Source organism: Mytilus edulis, chromosome 9 (genome assembly GCF_963676685.1).
Source record: "Mytilus edulis chromosome 9, xbMytEdul2.2, whole genome shotgun sequence".
Lineage (NCBI taxonomy): Eukaryota > Metazoa > Mollusca > Bivalvia > Mytilida > Mytilidae > Mytilus > Mytilus edulis.
The window spans coordinates 87,938,589-87,954,235 of NC_092352.1; the positions used below are offsets into that span (position 1 = coordinate 87,938,589).

At 34.5% G+C, this 15,647-nt stretch overlaps 1 protein-coding gene across 9 annotated transcripts in view; it reads right to left on the reverse strand.

Annotated features, from left to right (window-relative positions):
• Positions 1-14,292, reverse strand: part of LOC139489323 (MAM and LDL-receptor class A domain-containing protein 1-like) — a 124,426-nt gene extending 110,134 nt beyond the window's left edge. For all 9 annotated transcript variants that reach the window (XM_071275622.1, XM_071275623.1, XM_071275626.1 and 6 more), the window contains exon 1: positions 13,914-14,292. In XM_071275622.1, coding sequence (XP_071131723.1) covers positions 13,914-13,995 — 82 coding nt within the window. In that variant the 5' untranslated portion in view covers positions 13,996-14,292. The remainder of the gene's footprint in view (positions 1-13,913) is intronic.
• Between the last annotated feature and the right edge of the window lie 1,355 nt (positions 14,293-15,647).

The window sequence follows — 15,647 nt, forward strand, 5'->3', positions numbered from 1 at the left end:
TTTTCTTTGAGCCGGTCCGGCGAAACTGAGAAAAGCAATTGAGTTGAGACGATCAATGATAATCTGTTCATCGTTATTTTACCTATTACCATGTTGTCAATTTCATTGACAAACTGGCACGTCAGCCCTTAGTTTCTACATGTTTCTAGCAGAGACATATATATAGTTTTATATGTCTCTGTTTCTAGCAGTAATTTTTCATATCATTGGACTCCACTGAGAAAGAAAATTATCAGTCAGGAAGTTCAAACGAAAATTTTGTAAAATAGCAATAATGAATAATAACTAGCATGTATACTATAGTGAAAAGGGTTTATGTTTACTATCACATGTTTCACTTGCAGTTCCAATCTCATCCACAGGGGCTTGTTTAGTGGATTAGAAGAGGTTTTACTGTCATTGGCGATCGCTATCCTGTTTTATTTTAGTGGGTCTCATTGGGGTCTAAGCGTGACGCGGGATTGCCGACTTTATGTAAGCGTGACATGTGAAAGTCAAATTATTGTGCCGTGAAAACGGGAAATGAAATCTAGCGGGACACGGGAAATTACAAAAAATGAGAATTGCTTACGTACATAGTGTAAGCGGGATACGGGAATCTGACAAAACAGTAAGCGGGATCCGGGATCAGAACCTCCCAATGAGACCCCCTTTTTATATAGGATAGCGATCATCATGGACAGTAAAAACCTCGTCTGATCCACTAAACAAGCCCCTGTGTCTCATCTCAATGATTTCAGTGCCAGGATGTTCGAAAAACGATGAGTAAATAATCAGTAATTTACCACCATCGCTTGAATTACAGTAAATTAGTGATTAAATACAAGAGACTGTGCAAAAATGGTAGAATTTGGTTACAGTTATCCAGATTAATACTTCGACACAAAGATAAGAATTGAAACAACAGCAGGGGTCCAGTTTATTTCGGAATGATGTCGATCAATGAATGGTTCACGGCGGCAGAATGGTCCGTGTAACACTTATCAATTCAAAGTTTTAAAAAGTTTTTAAATTTTGGATTTTTGGAATTTTGATCAAAGTTTTAAAATATCAAAATTTCAAATTGTGTGTAAAAGTTTTTATATTTTTAAATTTTAACCAAATTATTAAAATATTAAAATTCTAAATATCGTTTTTAAATTTGATCTTGCAAGGTACGCACAGACCAAATATAGTTATCCAATTACTTATTATAAGAGAGAATTTAACATTACAAAAAATCTTAACTTTTTTTTCAAGTAGTCACTGAACCATGAAAATGAGGTCAAGGACATTGGACATGTGACTGACGGAAAGTTCGTAACATGAGGCATCCAGGTCTTCTACATTGTACCTTCTAAAATATAAAGCTTTTAAGAAGTTAGCTAACGCCGCCGCCGCCGCCGCCGGATCACTATCCCTATGACGAGCTTTCTGCAACAAAAGTTGCAGGCTCGACAAAAACTGAACAACTCGCAGTAGGTCAAATGGTATGGTTAGTTGAGCATGTATATATATTTTCTACTGAACTCTACGCAATAAAAAGGCTCAATACACGGTGTATCATCTCTTTTGATTTCAAATTTTTCTGTTTTTCTGTTTTGCTCTACGACTTCTTACTTTCTGCAATCATGTTGGCTAACGAATATATCATTGAACGATCATCTTTGACGTTTTAATCTGTTCTTTGTAAGTTGTTGGCCCTAAATATTCAGCTTTGAGCGTTCCCTAAGAAGGTCGATCCAGAAAAGCGCTTCGGTCGTAACTTTTAACGTTATGTTTTCATTTTTAACGTTTGCATGATGATCATAATTATATTGCCTTGTGTCAATGATTTTAGTTAAAGTCATATGAACCCAGTGAGTGGTGAAAAATAATGTTTATCCAATTCTTGAACCTAAGCATGTGTATATTCATAAACTTAGAACTCTGTGCACGATTTTGTCATTTTTTTACGCAAATATATCGCATAATTGTCAAGTTTTTTTCTCTCTGTCTGTTATGATTTAACAAATATGGCTGTTCATTAAATGCCGTGTTTTAAAGCCGAAGTTTACCGATTGTCACCTTATAGTAAACAAATAACAAAAAGCATGGCTATTGAGCACGTGTTTAACATGTACAATCAGGTAATTGTTTATTTTGATGACAGATCCATGCGTATTGCGATCACCGGATTTTTACGAGGAGGGTTACGCTCAGGTCACTATGCATACGGAAAATATGTCGGCGAATTGCTGGAAGCAAGCAATTAAAAATAAGTAAACTTAAGACAAATTAAAGAATTTTCCTCAAAAAAAAAAAGTATATGTACATAAGTTGTATTATAATGAAAACTATCCATTTAGTTATACAAAAAACATATGCATGACTTTTTTTAATTTGAGGTTTCTTATGACTTTAATATTTTTTTGGTACGGTAGGAATACTGAATGCATGGTGTCCCAATTAAGGTTGTGCTAGTCTACAATGTGGGAGGTTTTTGATCATATTTACGCTGAAATTAAGAGTACTAAGATAAAGTATAAGTAGATTGAAGCCAAGATACTGTTACAAGGTATCTACATAAATTCATCATTAGATGGATACCAGGATACAAATTTTGCCGGTCTACAAAAGACTTTTCAGTGACGCTAGAATCAAATTAAGTTAAAAAGGCAAATAATGTCAAATAAAATTAAAAAGGCCAAATAAAGTAAACGTTTATATCCAAATAATAGCTCTGGTTTTGTAAAAGTTGAAACCATTCATATCATATATAAACGTATACCATAAACATTATTTTCAGCATTCATATTTATGTAATAGTTGCCGTTGTACTACATTAAGCGCCCATCTATCCATTTGTAGGTGTCGGCATTTTGAAAATAGAAAATTCATTTCAAAAATTTATATCAGCGATAAATGGTAATCTTTTGGGGAATCCAATATATAGATCTAGTCACTTTTTTTTTTACTTCCACGAGGGTCTTCGATAATGGTACATTAGAATATTCTGGAGTCGGTTTCACAAAAAAACTTACGACTAAGATTGGTCTTAAGTCATGCATAATTCAGTATACTTACGATCAATCTTAGTCGTAAGTTGTTTTTGTGAAATCGACTCCTGATCCCCAATTTGATGAAAAAATAATATTCTGTGCAAGCAGAGAACAAAAGAAAAATTCTGAATCCAAATTTTCTCCATGCCTTAAGCTTATAGTGTTAAATTTTGAACCAGATAAGTTGATTAATAGCGATGAAAAACTTAATAAAATTGTTAGCGCTTTGACAAAACAACCACACCCCACTTTTAAAGTTAAATGGTTGCTCCCTTATAGACAATGTTTGTACTGGTTATCATATACGTAGCTTCATTATGGGTCCTAAATCAACCACTGTTTTTAAATAGTACATAAAAGGAAAGAGATTTTTTTTGTATTAAGGGATATTATTGTTCCGTATTTGCATTTTGTTATTTGAGCATTTTTAAGTTATCGTACGACAATCGACTTTGTGCAAATTAAAAGAACACAGGTACATCCAGTCAGAATGGGGCGTGTAAAGAGAAGCCACACTGTCAGCTGCATGATGTAATAAGTTTCATTGAGGTTTGGAGCTGGCGTATGACAGTAACTGCTAGCTTTATATATAGTAGTGCTTTGTTAATTTATTATCATTGTCATTTTGATTAGTTTGTTTTGTTTCCTATTCTGATATAGGACTTGTATTTCTTTTTCAAGTGCGTTTTACTGTTCGTATTACTGTGTGTTTTTCATTCTTTATTGGCTAGAGGTATAGGGGAGGGTTGCGATCTCACGAAACATGTTAAACCCCGCCGCATTTATGCGCCTGTCCCAATTCAGGAGCCTCTATCCTTTTAAGTCTTGTATGATTTAATTTTAGTGCATTGTTATATTTCGGAGTTTAGTATGATGTCTATAATCACTGAACGAGTACCGTGACTTTTTTTGTCTAGGGGCCAGCTGAAGCACGCCTAGCACAACGTTCATTGCGACGCTATACATTAAGTATTCCTTCCGTATCATGTCTTGGAACTGAAATAAATCATAAAAGGCAATATATTATCGTCATGCAATCGATAAAAAAGAAAACAAAACGTTTAAAGTTGCATGCGACCGAAGTGGATCTACCTGTATCAGGAACGTCAAAAAGACGAATAATACTATCAAATTGGTTACTGGGAGTTGGTCAGTTTTCACTGTTACTTCTAAATGCATGTTGGGCACTGGAAACACCAAATAGCTCTGAATTATTTATCTCAAACGCTAATCTTATATAAGAGATTTTAATCAACTTATTTGATTCCGGTTTAAATCGGTTTAATTTTTTTTTTGATAGATGCACAACCTTAAAATTTTAGGATACTGTTATCCCATGTGATGTCTAATATGTTTTATAAAAAAAACGACTTCTTCTTTTCATTATTTATTTTGTAATTAAAAATGATTTGATATATTTCGTGTTTTTTATTTATAACTAAGAGTGATTGTTATCAGAGCCGTGTTTACATCAGTGTTTACAGGTACCCCTCTTTTCGCCCCTTTTCTATTCTTGATATTTTATTCAAAAATTTAAAAAATCAAACTTTAAAAAAGTGAAATAATCAAAATTGCACGTTAGGTTTAGTATTTTAAAAGTTTGATCAAATTCCTAAACTATCAAATTTATAAACGATATTTAGAATTTTAATATTTTGATAATTTGGTTAAAATTTCAAAATTTCAAAACTTTTACAAAATTTGAAATTTTGATATTTTAAAACTTTGATCAGAATTCCAAAAATCTAAAATTTCAAAACTTTTTAAAACTTTGAATTGATTTAAGTGTTACACGGACCCAGAATAGACAAACAAACTATTTCCCTTTTTATGAACACTTGTTTACAGTTACAGCTTATTTCCTAATGCTTGCAAAGTAAAACTTTGGTAGGGTTGCTTGCTCTGTTATAAACGTTAATTCAAGCTTTATAATTAACATTGACATCCTCGAACAGTATATAATTAGCATATTTTAACCTGTATATTATATTTAAATTTGATTGCAAATTGGGCATTATCTTCTCTGATCTTTACACCCTTTATAATGTAACCATGCTTTAGTATGTCGAACAGTTCCACCACCAAAAAAATTAAAGAAATATAAATTAACAATCATAACACAACAACATATATATACACTATTTACATTAGGAATTTTCAAGTTATCCCAATTACAATTGTCACAGTATACAAACAAAGCAAACAAGTTAACCAAAGTCTTTATTTACATGCATTGGGAAATTAGCTGTAAATTTTACTGCCGTTTAGAAACTCTACACACAATACTGTTTATGCACGATATTAAATATTGAAATGCATTACTACTATTTTTTATAGAGTTTCAAACTTTGCTCCCTGAGAGCTGGAACTAGTCAGGGACTTTCTATGGACTAGTATAATACTATCATCACATTCAGATCAGTTTAAAGATTAATTTAATACGTGTAAACACTCTTTCAAAATCACAAGTTATTAGATTAATTGTCTTGCCAATGACACATTTATATTTAAATATTACTAATTTAGATCCTCTTGTGTTTCAAATTTGCTCTTGGAAATCACAGGCACTTGTCTCAGAAAAAAATCCTTTATACCTTATATTAGGCATATTAGGGGGGGGGGGGGGGGGGGGTAATTTGAGACAAGTGCCTGTGTTGGAACTATAAAAAGTGACTTCATACAGTGACACATTTTCAGGCTCTCTCAATGCTTTGTTCGCTTTGTATCTCTTTTTTACTATTTTTAGTAAGCCCTAAGCTTTTGGAATGTGAGATACATAGAGCGTAAAACAGTGGGTATGAGGGATCATATAGGGTAAAACAGTGGGTATGAGGGATCATATAGGGTAAAACAGTGGTATGAGGGATCATATAAGGGAAAAACAGTCGGTATGAGGGATCATAAAGCGTAAAACAGTGGGTATGAGGGATCATATAGGGTAAAACAGTGGGTATGAGGGATCATATAGGGTAAAACAGTGGGTATGAGGGATCACATAGGGTAAAACAGTGGGTATGAGGGATCATATAGGATAAAACAGTGGGTATGAGGGATCACATAGGGTAAAACAGTGGGTATGAGGGATCATATAGGGTAAAACAGTGGGTATGAGGGATCATATAGCGTAAAACAGTGGGTAAGAGGGATCATATAGGGTAAAACAGTGGGTATGAGGGATCATATAGGGTAAAACAGTGGGTATAAGGGATCATATAGGGTAAAACAGTGGGTATGAGGGATCATATAGCGTAAAACAGTGGGTATGAGGGATCATATAGGGTAAAAAAGTGGGTATGAGGGATCATATAGGGTAAAACAGTGGGTATGAGGGATCATATAGGGTAAAAGAGTGGGTATGAGGGATCACATAGGGTAAAACAGTGGGTATGAGGGATCATATAGCGTAAAACAGTGGGTATGAGGGATCATATAGGGTAAAACAGTGGGTATGAGGGATCATATAGGGTAAAAGAGTGGGTATGAGGGATCACATAGGGTAAAAGAGTGGGTATGAGGGATCACATAGGGTAAAACAGTGGGTATGAGGGATCATATAGCGTAAAACAGTGGGTATGAGGGATCATATAGGGTAAAACAGTGGGTATGAGGGATCATATAGGGTAAAAGAGTGGGTATGAGGGATCATATAGCGTAAAACAGTGGGTATGAGGGATCATATAGGGTAAAAGAGTGGGTATGAGGGATCATATAGGGTAAAACAGTGGGTATGAGGGATCATATAGGGTAAAAATTAGGATCTGGAAAAGAGGGAAAAGTGTGAGAAAAAATTACAGCAAAATAAGACGTGTTATGTTTAATTGTCAGTGTGGTCCACCAAAGGCCAAAGACTATATATGAATAACTATAAGGATCACGGTACAGCCTTCAAAGATGAGCAAACCCCTTACAACGCTTATATTATGCTCTGTAAAAAGCCTCAGATACATAATTGTGAAAAGATGAAACAGAGAAAACAAGAATCCAGAGTCAAGACATACACCTGCTAAAAAAAAACATCATAACCATGGTAACAGACAACAACCACTGGTCGTAAGGTCAGTTCGGACAACCGAAAACGTAATGTTCTCAGCGCTCAACCTTTTGAATTATTGAAAAAAATTAAAATGTAAAAAATGTGGAGTTGTAGATGACGAATTTCATTTCTTTTTGTATTGTGACATTAACATATCATTGTGTTCTAATCTTTTTGCTTATCTAAAAGACTATGTACCATTATTTCAACATCTTGATGCATTCAATAAACTAAAACACATTCTAAACCCCATCCTTGAACTTGTTTGTCATATTGGAGTCTTCATTAAGCAGTCTTTAGAACTGAGGGAGTCAGACCCATGTCAGACAAGCTTATGATGGTGTTTTGTATATAAATTTATAATTGAACTCTAATATGTTCTATTATTCTATATTGTATTTAATTACATTGTATTGCATTGTATTGTAAAAAAAATGTTTGATTGTATTTTGCTTGACCCTTATGGGTTTAATTTTGCAATAAAGATTTATATGTACATAAACTAAAAGTAGATAAACTCAGATTCAAATGGTGTACGTCAGACGCGCTTTTCGTCTACAAAAGAATAATCAGTGACGTTTGAATGGGGGAAAAGGCCACATTATGTTCGAAGTTGAAAAGCATTGAGGAATCAAAATTCCAAAAGGTTTCTGCAAAACCGATGAACAAGAACAACATAACATTCACTTTTATGAAAAAAGTTTAGAAAATCAATAATAAAATAATGCGGATGATACAGATAAATTGTTTTATTTTTTCTAAACAACAATCGTACATTTTAAAGAAATCAATGTTATAAGAAACATGCAAATACATGCATGTTGTTTCATACGGTGGCAGAATGCGGCCATGAAAGAAAAAAAAAATATGTTGTTCCCTCAAGATACTATGTCGTTCCCTCAAGATGCTATGTCGTTCCCACAAGATAGTTATCTCGTTCCCTCAAGATACTATGTCGTTCCCTCAAGATGTTATGTTGTTCCCTCAAGATACTATGTCGTTCCCTCAAGATGTTATGTTGTTCCCTCAAGATATTATGTTGTTCCCTCAAGATAGTTATCTCGTTCCCTCAAGATACTATGTCGTTCCCTCAAGATAGTTATCTCGTTCCCTCAAGATACTACGTCGTTCCCTCAAGATGTTATGTTGTTCTCTCCAGATAGTTATCTCGTTCCCTCAAGATGCTATGTCGTTCCCTCAAGATGTTATGTTGTTCCCTCAAGATGCTATGTCGTTCCCTCAAGATACTATGTTGTTCCCTCAAGATAGTTATCTCGTTCCCTCAAGATTTTAAAATTGTATTGATATATGATTCATTTCGCCCTTCGAAGCGGAACTGTAGACGTGGCCAGATCCCAAAAGTAGAATATTTGCATAATAATAATGATATAATAATTCTGTATTTAAAGAGAATAACTGAGAGGGGATAGGAGGGGTCCTGATCCAGAAATCCCGGGCTTAAAAACACGAAATCTCGAAATCCCGAATTTGAATAAATTAAATCCCGACGTCCCGTAATCCGAAAAAAAGAATTCCCGGATCCGAAAGGGTCAATCCCGAAATCCCGAGCTTAAAAACACCCGATCCCGGAGTCCCAGTAAAAGTAGCACTCCACAGTTAGATGTGTAGTTTTGCATTTTGGCCCCTGAGGATTTTTCAAATATAAGAGCTAGTGTGCAATAAAAATCATTTTTGGATAGCTGAGTATTAAAATAGCCTTCGTATTGGGTTTATATAAACATCAAGATCATATAATGTATGTAATATAGGCTGTTTTCTGTATGACAGTCCGTATTTGTATGTCCATACCGTACATATTGGTCCGGCAATTTTTGTAATATTTTTTTCCAACTTTTTGTCGCACGAACTTTGTGATTAGATTTTACGAAAAAATTAGGCGAAAGACACCCATTTTTTTTTATCATTAGGAAGATTTATGAAAACAGTGTCTAAAAAGGTATCACTCAAAAGCATGTTGCCATGGATAAACAGAAAAGGAATTATTTTTCACCCTTTTAACATTTGAAAATTAAATCTAAGGAAGATACTGATTACATACACAGTAACATATGCACATGTACAACACAAACAGTTAGGTTAATGTATTAGAAATCCAGGAATAGGAGATGATAAAACATTTTGTGGCTCATTTTTAATTTTATTTTCTAAGAGGGTGGTAAAGGGTTATTTTCGTGCAACGTTTTCGGCCTTTTCATTTTACGTGTTTTCGTGATTTGGTGTTTTATTTCTCGTTTTCTCGTGTTTGGTTCAATGTGCGTGCTTCGTATTTCCCCTTATTTATTTTCCGTGTTTCGTGTCGATGCTTTTAATTTCTCGTTCTTGCATTGTTCCGCATTTGATTAAAAAGTGAATTGGAAGTAACTCCACGTCTTTACTCCACCGTTTCGAAGTTGGAAATAAAGAATAAATCAATATAATTGTATTGCTATGTTGAGGGAACGAGATAACTATCTTGAGGGAACGACATAGTATCTTGAGGGAACGAGATAATTATCTTGAGGGAACGACATAGTATCTTGAGGGAACGAGATAACTATCTTGTGGGAACGACATATCATCTTGAGGGAACGACATAGTATCTTGAGGGAACAACATAACATCTTGAGGGAACGACATAGTATCTTGAGGGAACGAGATAATTATCTTGAGGGAACGAGATAACTATCTTGAGGGAACGACATAGTATCTTGAGGGAACGAGATAACTATCTTGAGGGAACGACATAGTATCTTGAGGGAACGAGATAACTATCTTGTGGGAACGACATAGAATCTTGAGGGAACGACATAGTATCTTGAGGGAACAACATATTTTTTTTTTCTTTCATGGCCGCATTCTGCCACCGTAGCATTCTGCCACCGTAACATGCACATCTAAAGATCTTTCAGGTAAGGCAAAAATAAAATAATATGTGTCCACTATTACATCTTTAAATGAATAGAGGAGGAAGTTAGGGATTTTTTTTATATTGAGTCTGAGAAATTCTGACTTTAACAGTGCCTATTAAAAATTGAAAAAAAACCTTTAAGTTAGGCTATTTCAAAGTTTAAAATATAGGGTAGGTGAGGAAATAAGAAACACACATTTTTTTTTCATTTGGCCTAACAAACCTTCAAGTGTTCTAGCATAATCCTAAGCATGTGTAAAATTTCCAAAAATATACCCTATATTACACACTAAGTTTTCGAGTTCATCGGTTGGCATTCACTATAGAAATATTGTCTTTTCGTAAATACTAGTATATAACTGTTTAAAAGTCGTAACTGTGCAGGCCCAAACATTAAACAAAACTTCGTTTATTCAGCAGGTTATCCGTTAAAACATTATTAACGCATCTTTATACAATTTTAAGGAAAGGTTGTCTAGATTCTTGCACATGAATTTTCTACTTCGTATCTGGTAGGATGGGTTCAAATGGAAGTCTTACCCTCCAACCAACATTCCTGTTAGAATTGTTTTACATTTGTCATTTCGATGCTATAGCTAACTATGCGGTATGGACTTTGCTCATTGATGAAGACCGTACGGTGACCTATAGCTGTTAATTTCTGTGTCATTTATCTCATTGGCAATCATACCACATTTTTTTTATGATAAATGCTAGATGCTTTGCTACAGACATAACTGTTGAAGTTTAAAATTGACTTTTAAACAATGTTATTCACTGTAAAATAAAACATCCTATTACCGACTGGTTATTTTTACTATCACGTACAGTGTACATTAGATTTTTTTCTTCGTTTCTGATTGCCATTGGACCATTCCAGTTAATGTCTGCTAAGCATGCTAAAGGGGGATGGGATGGATGGTCCTTTCTGAGGGGTGTAAAATTTATACATCTTAAGGGGGGGGGGGTATTTCTTTTTCATCTGACACGTACAATTATACGCAAAAAACTTCTGAGGGTCTTGCAGTAGTAAATAGTTGGCAAGGTAAAAATAATTACATCTTAGGGGTTACAAAAATGCCTCTGTCAGATCATATGGGTGCTTTGGTATCTAAACAGTTTCGTATCATACATTATCTGGTATCGAAAATACACTAACTAGTCACATATTATGTACTTAATGAAAGTTTACCAGGGATGGAAGGTATCTTCTGACAGGTTGAACTGTAAGCAAAATTTTGATGGGTACAATCATTGCAATAATTTTCCTCCATGAAAGCCCATCCACCCAATATGAACAGAAACTCTACTTCTGATAGGTCTTAATTTTTAGATCTGATTGGTAGTTTTTCATGATATTTTTAAAAAGATAGTATACGTATAAAAAAATTCTCCCCATTCGTCCCCACCGGTCAGAAATTAACTGGAATTGCCCATTGTAATACCACGGAATTTTTTTATAGTGTACAGTTGATTTTGATCTGTATATATAACCTTTTGTATCTGTCGTACTAACGTCTGGATATACATAAAATCTATATATAGGGTGTGAATAATATGTCACCTATACAAACAACTTTTAGACAAAACTTTTGTCGGAGAGCATAATTCTATTGCAAAATCGGCTGTCTCCGAGAACTTCGTGTAACAAGAAGTACTCAGTCGGCTAGGCCGCTGCCTTGTTACACAGAGGTCCCGGGTTCGAGTTCAGGAGAGACAAACTGATTCCGTACGTAGAATCGTGTTCTCCGGTTACATTTTGCGCCAAACTAAAAAAATTCACGGTGGTTATAAAGGAATTGTAGCCAGGGTTTGTGTTCGAGATACTTCATGGTATGGGTGACTCTTGATGGAGGGATTGCTTCCCTTTATTAATAGATGTTTAGGGAGTCCAATTATTTGTATAGTCTAACTATACTAATCCTTGGTCAGCCGTACGCGATTTGGCTAAGGATGTACTTCGTTGGGTTTGTCACTTAAAGCGCTGTCTTGTAACACAGAGGTCCCGGAGGAGACCAGATATTTTATAATGAAAGTTATACTTTCCGATTACAATTGGAATCATGAGATTCTTTTCAAGATGCACTCTATTTTTATTGCTACTGTAACTTTACAGCTAATTTCCTACAGCTTGTAGAGTAAAACTTTGGTTAATTGTGTATAACTGAATGGAAAAATGAAAAAAAAAATGCTTGCTTTGTTTGTATAAAAGTTTGCTCAAGCATTTTATTAAGATTCACATCTTCAAACAATAAATATAGGCAAACTTAAACCTCAAGGCCGTAACTACCCTTGAGGCAAGTGAGGCAATTGCCTCACTAAAATTTCGACACTGATTTTTTTTTTTTATACATATATATAAATATAATAGTCATTTGTTGTTCTGTCTCAACCTTTATTTCTATAACTTGTCATCATTCCTTTTAAACTATTCTTCCTGGGTATAACTCAGCATCTCAACGGGTGATGTTTCTCGATTACATTAACCTAGTAACGATAATCATCATGGATCTTTAGTTAAAAACAGGCTCTTGCAGAAAAAGGAAAAGCGACACTGAAGGTAAAGAAGGAATAATTCTAGTAAACTAGTTTTTTTTGTGAACAGAGTCTGAGTATTGCATATAACTTCATTAGGATAAGTAGACTGACAAATCAGGTACTGGTCTTCGGAAGGGGGCAGTCCTGTCTGCGTATTCATTTCACGAACTTTTACAGATAAATAAAATATAAATAATATGAAACATGAAACATGAATGCATGCATGGATTAGCTTTTATCCATGTTTCTTTAACCTTAAAATTGAAAGAATATTCCATATCCCAGTTTGATATTATTGAGGAATGGTAGAACCTTTAACACAGGATTTTGTCTTTACTTATTCGGGACTACGGAATTTCGTTTCTTTATATTCGGGGTTTCGAATACGGACACCCCTAACCCCTAAATTTATAGATTCTGGAACTCAAATACCACCAACTATTTCCAGAAATAATTTGAAATTACGGAACTACATGTAAACGTCAAAAACTCCAATCCAATTCCCCTGTACCCATATCATATATACTTACTCTATAGATATAATCATAAACATGTATCTTATCTCATTCTATTCCTAGTTTGTCTACTCTTTGTCAGCATAAAAGCGAGTTTAATATTTTGTAACTGCGACTGTATGATGGTGCTCACAGGAAAGCTTAATTCCCTTTTGCAAACAAAACTGTTACTACCGATCCTGCTACCGAATTGCTGATGGAGAAGGAATTGGAAGAAGACATTGATCATTGTGTTGATGATAATGTGCTATCTTTAGAAACACAGACTGCCATGAAACGACTGAAAACTTGGAAAGGAGCATGCATGAGTGGCGAGAGATTGTGCGGTCTTGCCATGCTCCATGTTCATCGCGATAAGGATATCAGCAGACCAAATTATGATTCTGAAACGATTTGACTAAACCGGCCATAGAAAAATTTGGCAAACTCTACTGAATCGATATTTGTTCTATGTTCTGGCAGCAGACTCAAATCAGTGATATTTGGATGATTATCTTACATATAAATTTAAATAAAGTTGTTAAAAATTTGGAGTAAGTAATTAAAAGTCTTAAAATATGAAAAATTTATATAAAAATGTCCAAATTCAAATCATTATCAAACTCTCTAAAAATGCCTAGAATGCAGGATTTTGCACCATTCATTTCATACCCTCCCAAAAAAAAATTCGCCTCGCTTTGCTCGGCTCATTTATTTTGCCTCACTAAAATAAGATGCCTAGTTACGGCCTTGAACCTCTAAATATTAAAGTTGAGTTCAAAGGGATGTTATCTAAATTACTATTGTACAATATTTAAATAAAGCAAGCAAGCTAACCAAAGTCTTGCTCTGCATGCATTAGGAATTTAATAGTAATCGAGTAAAAGTTCACTACTTAAATCTAAAATTATTCTACTCACGTGAGTACTGTTGAGGAATCTCTCTCGATGTAGTCGAACAAATCGTCCAAAATACCAACACACAAAACAACGTAATTTTCATTTTGAAAATTATAAAGACACGAGAAGTATTAACTGGCCAAACAGTCAATGTCTTGTTATTGCTCGTCGTATGTTATATGTCTGTAAAACTCTATCCTGTCTTTTGCTCGTCGTATGTTATATATCTGTAGAACTCTATCCTATCTATCATTAGGTTTCTATAAGTTCTGTTTTATATACCCCGGAACCATTCACCCGTGCGCTCGTATTTTCCCCGAAGCTCTCGTTACCATATAATCATGACGTATGCGACTTTAATACATAAACAAAGGTTCATTTATCTGGATATAGTATGTCATCGACAACAATAATAACAAAAGAGCTTTTTAATTTTCATCTCTTAACAAGTAATTTCACTTACAAGTATTTAAATCATACTCACCCCTTCTCGTCCAATGAAAAGTCAGTTTTTTTTCCCTCTAAATTTCATAGTACATGGTTTTCCATGCACTATGAAATGCTATGCATGAATGACTTTTCATTGTCAGTTAATTATGAAAGTGAACTCTTAATTACTGAACTAACAAAGTGTACAATTCCCTGAGGCATTTTCCATGGGGGGGGGGGGGGGGGGGGGGGGGGAGTCTACTGATTAAAGGTGAAAGAGCAAGGATTAAAACAAAACATTTTTAATTTTGAAAATTTTCATACATTTTCTAATGAAACACATACATGTATATAAAATTATAAACAAAAATAATTGGGGTAACTTAAGGATATAGGTAAAATAGTATTTATTTAATTTATATACCTGACATAGGGAATTTTTCTTTCAAGAAAACAATGCCAGACTGCTGATATATACAACAAAGGCTTTTTTTCAGAGAAACACAATACATGTAAATTTATCAATAAAAAGTAAGCATTTAATGTTGAATGGTCTGAATTTAAATATTTATACGAAGAGTTTTATATTTATAAAAAAAAATCAAATTTCAAAAAGGGAATTTATATAATATTGTGTTGCTTTTTAAAAGAGAAAAATCTCAAGATAAAATATAAATCAATTGTTTAAAAACAATTGTTAACGGTCTTTCCCCTCTGAAACATGATTGATTTTTTATTAATTGCTTAATTAATTGATTGATAGATTGGTTGGTTGGTTGGTTGGTTTATTAATCAGTTGATTGATTGATTGATTGATTGATTGATAGATAGATTTAAAGCCTCACGGAACACGTTGAAAACGGCATTGAGAGCGTAATTCCCGTGTTTTAACACTTGAGACCTAGCCTCTAGGAACACGTGAAACCGGCATTGAGAGCCTAGTGCCCGTGTTTAAACACTTGAGACCTAGCCTCTGTGAACACTTGAAAACGGCATTGAGAGCCTAGTGCCCGTGTTTAAACACGGGAGACCTAGCCTCTAGGAACACGGGAAAACGGCATTGAGAGCCTAGTGCCTGTGTTTAAACACTTGAGACATAGCCTCTAGGAACACGTGAAAACGGTATTGAGAGCCTAGTGCCCGTGTTTATAAACACTTGAGATCTAGCCTCTGTGAACACTTGAAAACGGCATTGAGAGCGTAATTCTCGTGTTTAAACACTTGAGACCTAGCCTCTCGGAACACGTGAAACCGGCATTGAGAGCCTAGTGTCCGTGTTTAAACACTTGAGACCTAGCCTCTGTGAACACTTGAAAATGGCATTGA